Here is a 19,596-nt window from a genome sequence, read left to right as displayed (position 1 = left end):
TGTTAATAGGATGTAGTGTGAACGTGTTTGAGTGCAAGAAAGAAAGAGTGATAAAGTCTTACTTTAGTGTTTCAAATTATACCAAATGTAAATTGAAATACAGTAAAATAATAATATTCGCTCCCTCTCTCTCTCTACTTAGATTAGTGACTGTATGACAAAAAACATGTCAGTGAGAAGCAAAGGCTCTCCTAAAAGTCATTTAAATGTGTTTAAGCTTTACATCTGTATCCCCTTTTCTTGTCAATAAACACATACACCGATCAGCCATAACCTTAGGTCAGCATGGGCACCCTGACCGGTCTGCGGCTACAGCAGCCCCATACGCAACAAACTGCGATGCACTGTGTGTTCTGACACCTTTCTATCGGAACCAGCATTCACTTTTTCAGCAATTTGAGCTCCAGTAGCTCTTCTATTGAATCGGACAATACGGGCCAGCCTTCGCTCGACACGTGCATCAATGAGCCTCGGGTCTGACCTTGTCGCTGGTTCACCGGTTTTCCTTCATTGGACCACTTTTGGTAGGTCCTGACCACTGCAGACAGGGAACATCCCACAAGAGCTGCAGTTCTGGGGATGCTCTGACCCAGTCGTCTAGCCATCACAATTTGGCCCTTGTCAAAGTTGCTCACATCCTTATGCTTGCCCATTGTTTCTGCTTCCAACACAAAGTTCAAAGTTGAAAATGTTCACTTGCTGTCTAATATAGCCCCCCCACTGCCAGGTGCCATTGTAACGAGATAATCAATGTTATTCACTTCACCTGTCAATCGTCTTAATGTTATGGCTGATTGGTGTACATACTATATCTGATTATTTTCATGCAAAATGCTTTTACAAGGACTGTGATGTAAAACCTATGATAACACATTAACTTTATTAATCAATGTACAAATACAGGGCTCGGACGTTAATTTATCACCATGAGGTGCTTCCTCTGTCAGATGCATTTTTAAAAGGAGAAAAAAATATATAAATTCCGCTTCTTGAATGTGAACAAATCCCCCCACAGCCTGAAATGCCAGGTTACACATTGGCCCTTTAACTTGAAAAGGTCGGGCACACACGCCGTTTACAGCTTAGTTACAGCTCAGTGAATTCAGAGCAGACGCTGAGGTCAGTGGAAGAGCAAAGTAGTGAGATAAAGATTATTGTTGGCAATCCACTGTAAAGGGTATGCACTGCTGCGTTTGTACCATTGGGTTACACAGAACCAGAATATGTAACATAACCTGTGCTTTTATAACATCCTTCTCAAACTATTCTCTGGGTTTGTTTCTGTTAGCTGCATTTATTTACTGTTCAGGCCATGTAACTGTCAAACCTTTCTAGGAATGATGCAAGAAGTAAGCGCACAACAAAGGCAGACCTTTTGTAAAATCATTACATTTATTTCACTTGTCTGTTCACTTTTCTGCATTTAAACAAATAAAGGATCCTTTAATTTAGTCTTTGTTTACATTGCATTAACTCTCGTTTGAATATGTATTTGTGGCCAAATTAGGTAACACTTTATAATATCCATCATTAATAAATGCTTAATTGATAGTTGATTAAACTTTTGTTATTTTACTGTTAACAAACAATGAATTTATAATTAATAATGTTTAATAAATATTAGTAAAGCAGTAATTTATTTGATTTTATCATTAGTTTGTGTAATATGAAATAATAGTTTATAAATTATATATTGTATCATAGCTGATAAGAGACGATAACAATTACATTCTGATTACATAAAAAAATATAACTCTATATTGCTGGACACATTATAACATTTTATATACCATATTAAGTATTTGTTAATAATTTGTAAACTTTTAAGAAATCATTTGTAAAACTTCTATAAAAATGACATAGATAGCAGGACCAGAAACCTTATTAACCATCGACAAAGCACTGACTATATATCTAAATAATGTTTATAGATGCTTTACAAAGTATTTATTAACCATTTAACAATGTATTTTAATCACTGGTTGCAACTTTATAATAGCTATCCCAATTATGTTTATAGACGATTTACAAATATATATATTTAATATTTACAAACCATTTATTAACCATTCACAAATACTTAATATAGTATATAAAATGTTATGTGTGCAACAATAAACTGATAAAATCTCATGAATTATAGCATTACTAAAAAATTAGTAAACATTATCATCATTTCATTGTTTAACAGTAAAATAACTATTACTACACTTAAGTTAATTAATCAATATACCATTAATTGATGATGGTTACTATAAAGTGTTATACATTATGAGTGTGTCAGTCCTTCTCTAATATAACACACCAGTTTCCCTGGTCATGGTAGCTGCTCTGCACTTTGACTCCAGCCTCCTGACCACACAGCTGCTCCAGCTCCCCCTGCTGGAACACGTGGTAATAACGGTGAAAAACGGGCGCTGGGCTGCTCTCAGACTCCGACTTTAGAGTACAACTGGAGGTCTGACTGGTGTCGCCACTTGGACTGGGTTTAGAGTCTGGGCTGTGAGTGGCATCACTGGTGTCAAGACCTGATCCAGTAGACATGTTGGAGTCAAAGCCTGGACTGGGGTCAGGGTTACAAGCTGTGGTACTTGAACTATGGGCTGAGCAGGTGTTACCTGAAGTGTTTTTGGACTTCTTCTTCCTTTTTTCCTTCTTCCCAACCTCTCCTGATTCTTCCTCTGCTCGTTTTTTCCCCTCTTTCAGATGCCAGGGAACCAAAAGGTCCTGGGTGTTGAAAGCTGTGCGGTTGGTGTGCACACTAAGTTTGCCATCAGTCACATCTTGTTTGTTGTCTGCAGGCCTGTGGTCGTCTTCTAAATGTCTACCGGTGTGGATGCTCGATATCTCGTGAGGTTCCTGGCTGTCTTCTGGTGTGTTTTCAGCGGGGTTGTGGTTCTCAGGGTGCTCTTTGTTCTGGTCTTTCAGGTACTTGGACCTCTGCTTGTTGTACTCTTGTTCAAAAGCCCAAACGTAGATGAGCGCTCGACCTCCAGGCTTCAAAAGTCTCACCAGCTCCCTCACTGCTGCCAGCCGACGTTCCTACAACAAACACACACACACACACCGAGGTTATAATAGATTTGAATTTTCAATTAGTTTTTATTTTATTTTAGTTTTGACTTTTCGATATCATTTTAGTTTTAGTTAGTTTTCAGAGTGTGTTTACTAATTTTAGTTTCAGTTTTTCAGTTTACTAGTTTACTATAATAACCCACACACACAACACACAACACACACACACACACAAACTATTTATTTGACCATTTCTATCCCATACTCCTATATAAACTAACTCAGGGACCAGAAATTAGCTTAAATTCATGTTCGCTTTGCTACAGCATCTCAAGGCATGTGATGGTTGGACAAATCAGTCTAATAAAAGATTCTAAATAATCGATTGATTTGGGGCATAATGACACTAATAAAATAATTATTTCTTTATATATTTAAAATAATAATAACCATTTCCTATCTTAATAATAATACACCAATGACCATATCAGTGTCACAAAATACCAGTCAGTGACGTTCAGTGCCTCTAACTCCATCCCACCAGTCCCTGACCCATTCAAGAGTACAAATTTGAGGGCGGAGGGATATGGGATTTGCCCCAAATTTAGATCTATGTCCCAGGAGCCAAAACTTCAATATTCCTGTAGTTGAAACTGTGGTAAAGTTTCTAGCTGTACCTGCAGTGACTGATGAACAATTTAGTGATGTGTTTGTTTTTTTTCTGTGGGTTCACCTTTCAGAAAAGATTCTATATTGTTTTTTATATATATATATATATATAAATGATATAGAAATTATGTCACAATGTGTGTACCTGCGTGGAGAGGTGGTGTATGACAGCTATAGAGATGCAGGCATCGCAGGAGGCTGTTCGCAGAGGAACACTGAGAGCATCAGATACAAACGCCTGGAAACCCCTCTCGGCACAGATTTGGACAAGAGAACTGCTACGGTCACAACCAACCTGAAAAGAGACAAAACACACACACACACAGACATTTTAATTTAACCCTATTAATACTATAATACAAAATCACACAGAAAGCAGCAGAAACAAGACCTAATTCTTCCTTGAATCCAGAGACAGAATGGGAAAATAACAAATAAGGAATATATATGCATAGAGATAGATAAAATACAGAGAATGAGGGAAAATGAATGGAAGTGAAAGGAAAAACACACCAGTAAGTGGAGAAAAGTATAGAGTAGAGAAAGCCGGAAATAAATGTAAAAGGAAGAGAAGAAAGGAGGGAGGGGATTGGAAGACAGTTATTATCATTTTTACACATTTTGTCTCAGGGAGCAATTCAATCAAGCTTCTTATGACCTCCTCCCAAAGGAGACAGAGGTGATAAGAGATGGTGAGAAAAAGTACACGCACACTTAATCTGTTACTGACATGCAAACACACACAGGTCAAGCTTTTTCATATCAATTGAAACCAGGAAGGTTAAAAGTGTTAATCTGCAACGGGAGAGAGAGAGTGAGAAGGGAAGAGGGAGAGGGGAAATATAGAGAAGACAGTGAAGAAGGAAGTGAAGAATTGAAGAGAGAAAACAGCTAGATTCAACTCAGAAAGTTGGCGTGTGACGACTTGCATGATCACCGTGTTCTCAGTAATAATTTATCACGGTTACGGGCTGAGTCAAGATAAGCTGCTTACACGCACCTCCAAATCCCAAACATGAATATCCCAGTGTGCATACGTAAACAGAAAATGTAGGATATTGCCATGGAAACTGAGCTAATACAAACAATGATAAGCAGCAGAAAGCAGAGCGAGAGCAACGAGGACATCGTCCCTCCGTGTATTATTCAGCTCATTTTAAATGAGACATGGTGTTTACACTTGAGACAACGTAAAAACAAACTATCTACTAACTGATTACAGATATTTTCCTTCATGTGAACAACATGACTTGCTGTCGAACCAAAGCATTACCCATATGACCAGTCAGACCCACACAAGGAGGTAAACAAGTAAACACAGCTTCTTGCCCAGGGAAAGTGTAATGATGCAAACCTTTGAAACATTTATTTTTTTTCAAATCTATATCTTGCAATAGATAAACTTTATTATAAAGAAATGGTTCAACATTTTGGGCCATAAGTTTACAGTATATGCCTTCTTTCTGAGATTGAGAGGATAAAATTGAATATGAATTTCCTGTTTACAAGTAAAGTACAGCACTGGAGTTGGAACAAGTTTAGCCTTGCTTAGTGTAAAGACGGGAACAAGGAGAAAACAGCTAGCCTGTCAGCTTTATTGTACACCAATAAAGCTGACTTATTTACTCACGTATCAATTTTAAATAGTAGTAACTCCCCTTAAAACCATGAAACATTGTTTTTACATTTTTGTTTGTGTATGGATTAAATGAAGAAGATACAACAAATTCATTAGTGACATCTAAAAAGGTGCTGATAGGTGTAGCATTTTTTTGTCTTGGGAGTTGCATCAGTCTTCAATTCAATTTAATTTATTTTTATATAGCGTCAAATCATAACAGAAGTTATCTCGAGATGCTTTTTATATAAAGCAGGTCGATACCGTAGTCTATAGTTTAGAGACCGGCCGCATTCGGTTGGGTTTTGAGAGAGAGAGAAGGCATTTTCTTTTTTCAGTGGGGATAATCTATGAAGCAGTAGCAATAAAAGCAGAATGGAAAAGCAAATTTCCCCACAGGGATCACGGAAGTATCACAGACATTATGGTAATACATGATGACACTCACTGCTATCACCTCTGGGTTGACACCCAGGTATTTCCCGTTTCCACAGCCCACATCAGCCAGCACGCTGCCGGGTGGGAGCGTCGACAGGAAGTGGCAAACGCGAGGCCAGGGGGAGTGGCGAGTGCTGCTGAAGTGGGAGGCGATGGCATCGTACACCCGGTGCACGTACTCCTCCTCCAGAAGGGCTGCGTCGGCATGGCAACAGGGCAGTGAGGGAGGAGACGGCGGAGAGGGTGCTGGGGGAGCTCCCTGACTGTCACAGGCAGAGGGGAAGGCTGGAGAGAGAGAGAGAGAGAGAGAGAGGGAGGAGAAAGAAGAGATCCATCAGAATGTATATCATATGTACTTTAAACTAATATCTAATACCTCTCGAATAATGGTGATAATACAAGGTTCTCACCACAGCGGCAGGGTTCATGTCTGATCTTACGGAAAGTGAAAGAAGTGCGGGTGCCCCTCTTGCTCAAAGTGAGATTGCGGTGAGTCCCAAGGTCGGGCGTCGCATGAGCAGAGGATTGTGGGTCGCAGGCTGGAACCATGTCAAACTTCCGGGGAGTTATCCTGATAACAGATAAGAGACAGCTGTAGTAGCGGTAGACAAGCTTAAACAAACTGATATAGCAGATAATCTGTTAAGTTGGTGGACTGTATTGAAGCCCAGAGAAACCTCAATAAATGAAGCTTTTCTGTGCTTTATGACAATTGAATAAAAGGAAGAAAAGACCCGTCACCCCTCTATGAATCGACCTAAAGCTCATTTTGAGACTGATCCATCTGACACAGTGCAGCTCACCCATGTGTCCAGAGGAATCTGCTCTCTCCCCTCATCACCAGGAGGCTGCGTCCTGGTAACACCACGGCAACGAGACGACCGTCGTGATGACGGAACTCCATCACCGTCTGCATTCAAAATAAGAGCATTTAGACAACTCATATGAACAGTGTAGAGCTGCAACAAATCCATTAGTTGTCAACTATTAAATGAATCGCCAACTATTTTGATAATCAGTACATTTTTAAGAAAATAAAAGGGAAAAAAGTCTCTGATTTCAGCTTCTTAAATGTGAATGTTTTCTGGTTTCTTTACTCCTCTATGACAGTAAACTGAATATATTTGAGTTGTGAGGATTTGAGGACGTCATCTTGGGCTTTGGGAAACACTGATCGACATTTTTCACCTTCTGACATTTTATAGACCAAATAATTAATTAAATCGAGAAAATAATCAAGAGATTAATCGACAATAAAAAATAACTGTTAGTTGCAGCCCTAGAACACTGAGGAAATCACTCACACACAGGGTTGCCACACCTTCTTAACCATCAAATTGAATGACTTTTAAGGACCTTCCAGGCTCAATTTTGTCAAATTCAAGGACCCAGCACAGCAGTTTGAGACACGGGTCAAGGTTAATTACTGTTACAACACAGCAGGCTTTACAGAAGCTCACAGAAAAAAAACTTCCATTTCTATTCTTGCACAAAATATAGAAATTCAAGCAATTTCAATGACCAATGTCTATTAATGTCTATTTTCAAAAACTTTCAAGTAGGGCTGCACAATTAATCAAATGTTAATCACAATGGCTTCCCACAATTAAAAGAACATGATCGGGCGATGATATACAGTATGTTGGGCAAGACAAAAATGCACTGAATTCAGGTAAAGAAGAACCTTATTTCAAGTCTTTATTTTAATGTAAAGAGTTGTTTATTTGGATGCAAAGATTTGCAGCCTAGCACAATGTGAAAGTGAAAGCAGTGCTCTGTTGGTTTAAATGTTAAAGTGCAATAAAAAATATTTAGTCCCTAAAATCAATGATAAAAACATGACAAATAATCTGAATCTCAATGTTGATCAAAATAATTGTGATTATCATTTTGGCCATAATCGTTCCTTTCAAGTAGGGTACTTGCACATAGCAGCAGGATACAACTAGACATTTCTTTATAAAACAGCAATAAGAAACTTGGAAACTGTGAAGAGGCAAACAGCTGACGGTCGTTGGTCTCTTGTCTCTTGTCTCGTGACTAAATGAATGAACCAATAGAGGAAACACTGAATTTTAGAATGACATTGACAAAGACTGGATTGGTCACGTCAATAATAATTAATAATTAATACCCGACTCCGCTTTATAATGTCACTATCGGTGCCGATCGATGCATCCCTTCTTATTATACCGTAGCTGCTACAGCCGTGTAACTGCTGATAATCAGTATCAAACCTAAATACTATTAGTACCGATCAAATTGTGTCCGTATCTTCAAATATCAAAGAATGCTTCATTGAATTCTCAGTCTTATTTATTTATATTCTCCAAAAGGATATTGCCTGATTAAATTTTTAGTTTTAATTAGTTTTTTTTCCATAATTTTCTTGTGTTTTCCATTCAGGCCATGTTATTGTACAGCTGTTTGGTTTTATAACGAATGGTTTCCAATTTACTTACTCAGACTATTCAATAATCCAATAGTTATGTATCGAATTGAGTATTCATATACACATTGTTCATACAGTATTACTGTGCTGAATTAGTGATTTAACTGCCAGTGTTTCTTATAAAAACTACCAATTATTATTACAGTACCACAGACCAGTAAGACTAATGAATATAATATGAAAAAACATTTTACAAACATGAATCCTTTGTTCTTTTACTCAACAGTTTTGACCGATGTCCCCCAGGGGGAAAAAAAACACACACACTCACACACACACACATACAGACACTGTGCTTGCTCTCTCACTAACAACCAACAGAAGCATCTCCACCCCAGCGTTGGAGTTTGATCCTGATGTTTCCTTACAGCGCATAACAGCGTGAGCTCTGCTGGGAAATTACATCTACACAATTTCAAACTGCATCCCTCCAACTTGTGACAGCAGGAAAATTGGATTCTGTGAAGTAGAGGCGTGTGTGTGTGTTTGTGTGTATGTGTGTGTGTGTGTGTGTGTGTGTGTTTGTGTGTGTGTAAAAAACAGATAAGTGTTTGTGTATGATTGTGAGAGAGCAACGCTCATGCAACACCAGCAAATGATCTGATCTTTGCCTGAAACCACAGCTGAAATCTCTCAATCACACACACACACGACAGACAGGACTGTGCTGTTCCTTATTGGCCAATCAATGAAAGCGGTGGAATGTGACTAAATCGATGTTGATGCGGCCAGCTACGCTTTACTACAAGACTATTCATCACTCTCTTACACACGCACACACACACACGCACACACGCACACACACACCTATAGACAGCCCGTTATTTATTTTCTCTTTCTGAAAACACAAACAAGCTCAATAAACATGTAAAGTGTAACACTATTTCATATATGTAACTGCAGACAAGTCTACATGTGTTTAATCAGTGATGACTGAGGACGTTTAGTAACTTTTTAGATTTTGGAAGCACTGAAATGAATCAAGTTATAAATCAAAATCGGGTGGTAGGCTGAAAGGGAGATTTCATGATGCACTGAAGAATCAGATCGCAGTTGTATTAACTTGTTACACCCACAGATTAACTAAAATAAATAAGACTGAGTCCAAATCTCCAGTACACTGGGTTAATCATGTGTACCAGTAGTTTTTTTTATTTTATTAACTGTTTGTTACCTGTTTTGTTGAATAACGATGAGTCCTCCCTTTGCTTAAAAAAAGGTTTATTCCTTTTGTATCATATTTCCAGATACTCTTTGAAATATGTTATTTACTATATTCTCTATAATCATTAAATCACCATATTCATAGATCCAAATTCTCAGCATTTTTAACTTACTTATTTACACTCTATATTGTATGTGTTTGATGCACATATTTGTACATATTTCTTATTTTTATTATTAATTCATTTATTTATCTACATATATTGTGTTATATATTGTAGCATTATGTACATAATTTACATGCTCTTTTATTTCTATTTTTCTTATATTTCTTTATGCTTCATATCAGAGCAACTGTAAAGTCCCAATTTCCCCATGGGTATCAATAACGCATTTCTGATATAGAGTCTTACTTTTGGGTTTGAAATATTTAATTTCATTCCATTGATCTAGGGCTGAACAATTTTGAAAAAATATCTAATTGTGATTATTTTGACTGATATTGCAATTGCTATATGATTTGTGACATTAGAGGGAATGATAAAAAACTAATAATAATAATAATTTCCATAATTATCCTCATTTTCATTTAAAAACATTAAAAAGATAATGGTGTGATTTAATGTAATGGTGAAACTTTCTTTTTCCCCACGCAAGCACCTGATATAATATACCTACTGTACACTTTTTGTGGCTCAAAATCTCCACTGAAGACCTAAAACAAAGACCACATTACACTACACACACTCCTCGTCTATCAGTCTGTGTGTGACAGATGACAGCTGCTTTTCAGACAAGCAGGAACAGATTGGTGTTCATCTACAGCAGCAGTCACCCTGCAGAGACTAAACCAGCAGCCCAGTAACAGGTGACACTATCTAGTCACACCTGGAATAGTCAAGGAAAAAGAAAACCCCAGTTTTTAAAAGGAAAATCTGTATCTCTTCTGTCCATTAATTGTTCACAAAATGTCTTACAACCAGGGAGACGCCTCTAAAAGAGTCATTAACTACATACTGCAGTGAGCATGAGATTATGACAGTATATAAGTGTGTCAGAGAGAAAGAAAAGAATGAGATGTAGCAAGCAAGGTGACAAAATGTTCTCAGTAAAATCACAAGGACACCAAATCCAAACATACTGTTGCACACACTCATCTCTGACAGTTGTGCCCCCTGAGACAGATGAATCACACAGTGGTCAGTGAAGCGACGTTAATTTGATTGATCAAACCCCGACATAGAAAGGCGTACAAACAGAAAGACGAATGTTGATGATGATAGATCTATATTTACACATACTTTTTAACTTCGTATTGCTGTTTTATGCTAAAATGTGGTTTTCTTTAGACCAAAACTTTGTATCTTTAAATGCGTACCTTTCATTTGGATTATTGATGAATGCACCTTGAGCACCGCGGGTCGATATTGGCCGCACAAGCTGATTGATGAATTGTATGGTTGGGTGAATTACCAACCCACAGGGCTGTGGTGAGTATTTCTCTGGACATAATGTTAGCTGGACTTTGTGAAAATGTTTAAATCACAAAATGATGGACTGACTTCTTACCTTTGCTCCCAGGCTCAGTGACAGGAGGGTGTCCTCAAAGGCAGAATGAGTGTCCACGTGAGGAGGAATGCCTGAAAATATAAAAAAAACATACATGTAGAATTAAAATAGTTAGACTGAAATGCATACATTTTTTAAAAAAATATAAAAGCATTTAGTTTCCAGTTGTTTGTTGGGTTTCTGAAGGACACTATTGAACATTTATAGCCCTTTTCAACCAAAAATAGCGCGCATATCTGTCTTTTTAAACAGGGGAAAACCTCCTTTCCCATTGCTAATAGACGAGTATGCCTTTCGTTTTTTTTTTCTCTGTTGTGTCACGTTCAACGTCACAAACGAGCAAGAAAACATGGTTAGTAAACAACGAAATTGTTACAGTGGTTACTCCTTTTTATCTGTTGCTTATTCAGTCTCTTCAAACTCTCAAACCAGAGTTGGTGATTGTTGGAACAATGGAAAGACTAACAAAGACGGTCTTGATGAGTTTTATTTTGTTTCTGTTGAGTTTGAATCAAGCGTGTTTTACAATGATCAGCGAGGTAAAATGACTGTTTCTCTCAATGGAGTCTGGTAGCTTTGAGGAGCGCATAACAATAACAGCAGTTTCTTTTCACATCTAACTCAGTGAATTAAGGGTTTATTTCGACCAAACCAGAGTTGTTGATTGTTAGAACAGTGAAAAGACTAACTGAGTTTTATTTTGTTTCGGTCGAATTTGAATGACGTGTGTTTTGATGATCAGCGAGGTAAAATTACTGTTGTCTGACTGGAGTCTGGTGGCTTTGAGGAGAGCATCGTAGTTGTATGTTTTGTAGGTTAATAAATTATAATAATTGTCCAACCCCTGTTGATTGTATTTATTATATATTCACTTCAACACAAGCCACATAACACCACGCCAGGTGTCTGTTTCCATCACTTCTGATCACAGTCATTTGTCTCAGGAATGAATTCTGATTGTAACTCTTCCCACTAAAGACAAAAGCCAGATGGTAGTGGGGTTAGTGGGTTTTTTGTCCAGTGGGAAAGGGGCTATAGTGATGTGTGACAATCAAATCATTCTGACCTTTAATAGTAAATTTGACTTTATGTACTTGAGCTTGAAAAATAAGCATAATTAATAACCATTACTTTATCAATATCCTTATTTCAGTCCTAAAAGATTTGCCAGTACAGCAAATCTATTAACACATGACAGAAAGGACCCAAAAACTTTTCAACCCTCATCGATGCATGTTGGAACGGTTCTGCTGCCACCTTGTGGTATATGTCAATAAAATCTAAACGTGTGCCTGAACATTTGTTAGAACATTCAACTGAGGGGTTATAATAACCACATGGTCTGGAAATCCAATAAATACCCCACAATAGTTAAAAACATCTGTATTTTAATCTTTCTGTGGTTCCCACAGCTCTCTGCTAAGGCCTCCTTGCCACTCAATGTCTGTTTTAAATCCCTGCAGCTCTCGCCGAGAATCAGATATTCCACCAAATATTGATTCCTGAACCGCTCCTAGGTGAAGACATTGATATTTTTGTGATTTATTCATAGGTGTAAATAAACTATTTAATTTGTAATAACATTGCATCTCATCTATCTTTTTGTGTTTTGAGTAGCTGTCATTTTCTCCACATGTGGTCAGTCATGTTTACACAGCCTTGATGATAACCTGTGAAATGTATCTCAGCCTGTGATGAGGTACAGGTTGAGTCATAAGAGACACGGCTGGAATAACTCACCCTGTCCAGACTCATACTGGTTGACAGTCAGCTGGTCTGGCATGATGTCGATGTGTTTGTTCTTCACACACCGCTCCAGAACAGGTAGACACTCCTGAGGAATACCTGGATACACATACACACACATCTTATGGTCCACTGTCCAATACATGAGTTATAGGTGAAAATAGAAATACGGAGATATCTTACTGCATTTTCTATGTAAAAAAAAATAAAATAATCAAATCTCCTAACAGGGCCCAAAAAAATATTAATAGATGATGATTCTCTGCTTGACAACAGATGTGTAGGATTTGAAGACACAGTTGAGGACAGCATTGTAATCAGTGAGTAAAATGGCCAAACCTTTGAAAATACGATATTAAAAAAAGCAAGCTTACCAGCAGCTAAAGGCTTGTCCTTATCCACGTTGTTGTTGTCGTAGCGAAATTCAAAGCCGTAATGTTTGACTCTTCTGTGCTTCAGAGCTTTTTGAGCTAGAAGGCATTAGAGTGATGTTAGAGGATCAGGTTCAATTTCTTGTATTTCTTATCTGAATTGTATACAATGGTTTTGTACATTAAAATGAAATATTATCCATGATTCATTAAGACTGTCTGTCATCTAATATGAGTGTATTGGTGCACAATTCCGATATGACGGAGTAGCCGTCACTGACTGTGGGCAGCGCACACACATCACCTCAGGCCACACACACCAACATTTCTCCGCTGCGCCGCAGGCACACACACACACACACACACACACACACATACACACGCCAAACATTTCTCCGCTCCCTTCCTGATTCACTCCGTAGTTAAAACACATCACGACATATCCCTCTCCCCTAAACTGTTTATCAGTAGTGCGACCAAAGGTGCACACTTGATTGTTCTGCTGTTTCCTATACGCATATATTTACACAAACATTATTCTCACTCACCAGTTGCTGAAACGCTGCGTGTCCATCCTGTCATGTCCCATTCATGGGATTGACGAGCAAACAGGGCCGTAAATTTAAAATTACTATAATTTTTAAACATAGCTGTAAATGCCTGATTTGAAAGATGCATCACTGTCATGCAAACAAGATTTTTGAATATTTAATTTTTCAAATTAATTTTCCCATCAACACCTCTCTGTTTTGACAAATTGTTTCACTGATGTTAGGGTTCAATGTAAAAGACTAAGACTTAGGTTTATGATCAAGTTCCAGGGTGATTACGAGAAGTTCAACTTGAGCCCGAACTTAAGAACAAAACACAAACAGACAAAGCTAATTCTGCTGCCCCTCACCATTGACATCATCATTAGTAGACGACCAGTCGATAGCAGCGAGCAGCAGAGCCTCTTCCTCCAGAGACACAAAATCTTCCACCAAGACTAATCCCTCTGGCAAAGGAACGGACGCCTCCTCTTCACATGTTACTGCATACAAAAAAAACAGTAAGGATCAAACTGCTGGCTACAAAAATATGTTTCTTATCGAGCATGATTTCCAGAGCATAAAGCACACAAACAAATCAAATAGTTGTCTTTAGTTATCCAACTTACTGTTAAATGTACGGTAAACAATGCTTCAAACGACAAGAGCAAATCTTACAGTAATTCATGCTCGCGTCTGTGTGTGTCAATGTTTAAGGTAAGTACCTGAGTCGACATAACTGAGGTAGAGTGTGACGCTGTTCTCTCCACATTGAAGCTTTTCCCCATTGAGGTGGATGTGGGCTTTCCGAGCACTCTCTTCAGATCTGGAAACAATAAAAAACGGCAAACAAGATCTTTCAGAGAGGTTTTTAAAGGTTTAAAATAACGTCCTGGGTGTGATATAGTATTGTCCTCGCTGCACCTGTACCTGTATGTGACAAAAGCGTAGGGCTTGTGAGGGTGCATGATCAGTGCCTCCAGCTCTCCCATCTCTTTCAGCGCTGCAGACAGCTCCTCTCGACTAACGCCGTTCCCCAGGCCACCATTAGCCACCACCAAACTCTGCAGAGGAGACAGAGGTAGACTGGTTGATTATATACAGACCAATTTAACAACAATACCACTTGGAAAGTTGATATCCATAACAGGCTGATCACTGTTTGAGATATCACTGTATTAAATCCTACAATGAATAGCTTCTTCCACCAGGCTGTCAAGTCTGCCGAAGTCATCCAACACTCAAAACACACCTTTGTCAACATATTTTTCACAGTTAAAAAAGGAAGTAAACATAACCAGACTGTTATTATGTCCTAATAACATCTCCCTACAGTTCAAGACACACATACAAACTTTACAGTAAGTTGTTTTTCCACTTCTTATTTGTTTATTTACCTTTTTTTTAATTTATTTCTTCATTTGCTATCTTGTTATGACACTAATTTTAAATCAATTGTGCAAAAACTACTTGTGTTGTGGAGACACATTCTGTCACAACACAATCATTTCAGGTTGGAAATGTGATCCTAGTTGTAACATAGTAAATAAGTCCCCTACAAAAACCTAAACTGCTATTATTTTTGATTTATACGACTGAAATTAATGCTTAATCAGTGATGACTGAGGAAGTTTAGTGTACCAGTAGTTGTTTTGTTTTTTTTATTGTTAACTTTATTGTTGAATAATAGTGAGTCCTCCCTTTGCTTAAAAAAGGTTTAATCCCCTTGTATCATATTTACAAATACTCTTTGAAATATGTTATTTATTATATTCTCTATAATCATTACATCACCATATTCACAGATCACAACTCAGCATTTTTAATTTACTTATTTACACTCTATATTGTATGTGTTTGATGCACATATTTGTACATATTTCTTATTTGTATTATTAATTCATTTATTTATCTACATATATTGTGTTATATATTGTAGCATTATGTACATAATTTACATGCTCTTTTATTTTTATTTTTCGTATATGTCTTTATGCTTCATATCAGAACAACTGTAAAGTCCCAATTTCCCCACGGGGATCAATAAAGTATTTCTGATTTAGAGTCTTGCTTTTGGGTTTGAAATATTTAATTGCATCCTATTGATCTAGGGCTGAACAATTTTGAAAAAAATATGTAATTGTGATTATTTTGACTGATATTGCAATTGCGATATGATTTGTGACATTAGAGGGAATGATAACAAACTAATAATAATAATAATTTACCATACTATTCTCATTTTCATTGATAAACATTACAAATATAATGGGGTGATTTTTGCAGGGATCTGTACCAATAAAGATGTTATTTACAAGATGTACAAGATTTGTACATATTTCTTATTTGTATTATTAATTTATTTATTTATCTACATATATTGTGTTATATATTGTAGCATTATGTACATAATGTACATGCTACATGGTCTTTTATTTCTATTTTTCTTATATTTCTTTGTGTTGTGTTATATATTGTAGCATTATGTACATAATGTACATGCTACATGGTCTTTTATTTCTATTTTTCTTATATTTCTTGCAGAAATCAGTAGATAAAAAGATAATATTATTGTAATAGCTGAAAAATTAGTTATGGTGTCTTCTTTAATTAAACTCACATGAGCTGAAAATCAACTTTGAATTGTGTTTATTGCGTCTAATAGCTGCAAAGAAGTACATTTTAATAGAAGTAGCCACATGTTATCTCTCTCTCTCTCTTTGCAGCCACTTCCTGTTTACAAACGTGTGTTTCCGGTTCCCTTGGTAACTTACCCGGGTGGGCTGCGGTGCTGTAGTGATGCCTTCATGTTTCAGCAAAGTGTGACTGGCTTTTAATTGTTTACGGAGAACTTTCTTGTCCTCTTTACTCCTCCTGACAGCTTTCACGTTGTTTCCCACACTAGCATCCATGGTGCGCATTTTTATTATGTCCGGGTGGCAACAAACATCAAACAGTGAAAGTTCCGGACGATTCTCCTCCCAGGAGAGAGAGCAGCATCAGAGAGCACAGTTTCCTTTCCTTTCCTTTTACACTTTCTTTTTTCTTCTTTTTTTATTTTTTTGGGGGGGGACTTTTACTGTTTTTCCCAGCCCTACCAGACTCTACCAGATTTTGTTATGCATTTGGTGTAGTCTATGTCAAACAGCATTATTAGATAGATAGATAGAGAGATAGTAACTTTATTGATCCCCAGGGAAATTCAAGTTTCCAGCATCACAGTTCCATAGTGCAAAACATGTTAGTAAAAAGGCAGTAAAAAAGTTAATAGTGCAAAGTACAAAGTACAAAAAAATATACCAGATATAAAAATACAAGGAGATGAAGAAAACTGTTAAAACTGAATATAGTGCAGGGTAACAGCTGTGATACACGACTATTAAAAAAAATGAATATAGTGCAGAAGAGACTGTTAAAAATGAGTATAGTGCATTAGTATCTGTCCTGCAGACCGTCCTCCTTTGGCCATCTGGATCAGGTCTGCTTAGTGTCCCAAGAGTCAGAACCAAACATGCAGAAGAAGCAGCGTTCAGTTTTTATGCACCAAATATTTGGAACAAGCTCCCAGAAACCTGCAGGACTGAAAATCAAAGCTTCAAACTTTCCTGTTTGCTGCTGCCTTTTATTAAACCAGATAATGATCTTATACTGCACTAGAGCTTTTACTCTTGTGTGTTATACAAGAGTGTTGTCTTCTACTGTTTTTGTACTTCCCATGGGTAATACTGCTATTTGTATAATATCCCAGTAAGGACATATGTTTCTGTTGTGGTATACTGTATATCTATAGTACCAAGCTAACGATACGATTACTCTTGCTATTTTTGTTTAAGTAGTCCTTCTCGTTTTTATTTTCTGAGGTATCTATCCGAGCCTTACCGACATGCAGTGGTTTGCCCTGTGGCTCCATTATATATGACCTAAACCCTGATGGCAAATCCATGCTGCATGCCTTCCTAATCTCCCAACAAAAGACAAAAATGCTCCAGGGATCATTCTATAGGCCCTGCTAACTTGATACTAAGGGATAAAAAAGTAAGTATATAGGATGACTATCCTGGGGAGCTATTCCACTTTCATCCATCATCAGACTGCAATTCTGGCAACTGAGAATAATATTGTATTACCCGATGAATGAAAGAGTATTATCACAATGGGCTAGCTGGCTGACTCCTTATCCTTTTCAACAAAACACAAAACCCTACACATCAGGGCAGATGCTGATCAGATACAAGCATTCACATTCAGGCTAAATTATAATTTGTTTATTCCGTCTATTGTTTTGTTTTTTTGCACTGGTTGTTGCTCTCTGTTTGCTTCCTCCCTCAAAGGAGCCAATTAGCTTAGATCCTGCTTATGAATTCCTCTACAGCCAGATTAATGACTCTACAGCCCCTTTGGGTGTCAGTGCATGCATGGACTGGAGGTGGTCTTTGCATGTGTTTTGGAGCATGAAACATTTGTGCGTCAGTGTGTGCGATTATACACTGGTGGGTTGTGTAATGAAGCCCTCACCTGTCCTCAGCCATCTCAGTAATTGCAGTGCCAGGCTGAGCTGCTGGCCAGTGGGAACCCTTTCCTAGTCTTAACAGCACACTCAGTTTATAGTCTACAAAACAACAGCTGGTCAGACAGGAGGCCAAGCTGCCCTCTCCGACATCATAACAACACTCTGCTCCATCTTGTTTTTCAAAACAGACTAATAAATAAAAAATAAAAATGATGATACCCAGAGACATCAATCAGGTACATTTGTTGGGGAATTCATCAGTGCCAGTACCAGCAAGGGGCATTTTTATCCAGTGTACACAATAATATTAAAACAGGGGGAAGATGGATTAATTTGAAGTCAGGAATCAATTCTATTTCAATTTATATTCTATTTTCTGTCTTTGTCTGATGGACAATTTTGTTGCAACCCATTACCCTGAGTCAATCTGACTTCCTAATGTCTTGTAAGAAAACAATCTCACCACCAGCTCCATTTAGTAGCTGCTCTGGGGGTTTCCAAACAACACAATCTTCCTCAGCACATGGAGCAGTTACTTGTACTAAAATTTCAATATTTTCTGAGCACTTTACTCTGTAGGACAGGCCCTGCCAAAATCAAACATATATAAATAAATATGCCATTAAATGTACCAAAAATAATATAAAAAAAATAAACGTAGGCATTAATTAATTGATAAAATGTGACATAAATTGATATTTCTGTTTTAATTTGCTTCTTTATTTATTTACCTTATTTTTACCTAGTATTAATTCCCATATCTATCACACTGACCCATGACATACGTTGAATGTCAGCCCCCTCATTTGCATAATGGAGTAGAAATATAAAAAGACACGTATAAAGAAAAGAATAAATAAATACTTACAATACAATAATGAATACATTTATTTAAAAGTAGATTGAAAATAAATGCAAAAATAAATAAATACATTTAAAAGTTAATAAAAGAAAGAATAGATACCAGGGAAAACTAAATAGATAAGTAGATAGAGGAATTAATATGAAGGTAAATAAATAAAGAAGCAAATTAAAACTAAAATATCAATTTATGTCACATTTGATCAACTACTTATTGCCTACATTTATTTTTAATTTTTATTTTTAATGACATACTTAACTTATTTATACTTAGTTATCGAGTCGTTTATTTATTTAATTATAATTTTTTTTATTTTGGCAGGTTCCATCCTCCATACTTTACTGACTTCTCATGCAAACAGGCTTAAAAGCGTTCATTTTTCACCTTGGAAACAGCAGTTGAGAAAACAATCTCACCACTAAGTCCACTTAGTAGCTGATGAATGAGCCATCTGCTAATGAAGATCATGTGGCATGGTCAAAAGCTGGACCTTGTTTCTCAACTGCTGTTTCCAGACACATTTTGAACTTGGGAACAATGAATGTAAACGCTCTACCAAGTGGAAATACCACTTTCAGGTTATGAACGGGAGATTAGGAGAACATTTCCCTTGCCAGTGCTCAAGGACAGCTTCACCTCACACATCAGCGAT

At 37.2% G+C, this 19,596-nt stretch overlaps 1 protein-coding gene across 1 annotated transcript; it reads right to left on the bottom strand.

Moving 5' to 3' along the window:
- Positions 1–2,130: 2,130 nt before the first annotated feature.
- alkbh8 (alkB homolog 8, tRNA methyltransferase) lies at positions 2,131–16,556 on the bottom strand. The gene is made up of 12 exons (XM_037776453.1): positions 16,347–16,556; positions 14,503–14,636; positions 14,298–14,398; positions 13,944–14,075; positions 13,046–13,141; positions 12,666–12,770; positions 10,926–10,996; positions 6,544–6,650; positions 6,151–6,311; positions 5,751–6,025; positions 3,830–3,979; positions 2,131–3,042 (listed from the first exon to the last, which is right to left on the bottom strand). The coding sequence occupies exons 1-12, from the start codon at positions 16,491–16,493 to the stop codon at positions 2,281–2,283; spliced, it is 2,241 nt and encodes a 746-aa protein (XP_037632381.1). The 5' UTR covers positions 16,494–16,556; the 3' UTR covers positions 2,131–2,280.
- Between the last annotated feature and the right edge of the window lie 3,040 nt (positions 16,557–19,596).

The sequence above is a fragment of the Sebastes umbrosus genome, chromosome 7 (genome assembly GCF_015220745.1).
Source record: "Sebastes umbrosus isolate fSebUmb1 chromosome 7, fSebUmb1.pri, whole genome shotgun sequence".
Lineage (NCBI taxonomy): Eukaryota > Metazoa > Chordata > Actinopteri > Perciformes > Sebastidae > Sebastes > Sebastes umbrosus.
The sequence above is the reverse complement of the archived record's forward strand: the minus strand, read 5'-3'. Positions and strand labels throughout refer to the sequence as shown.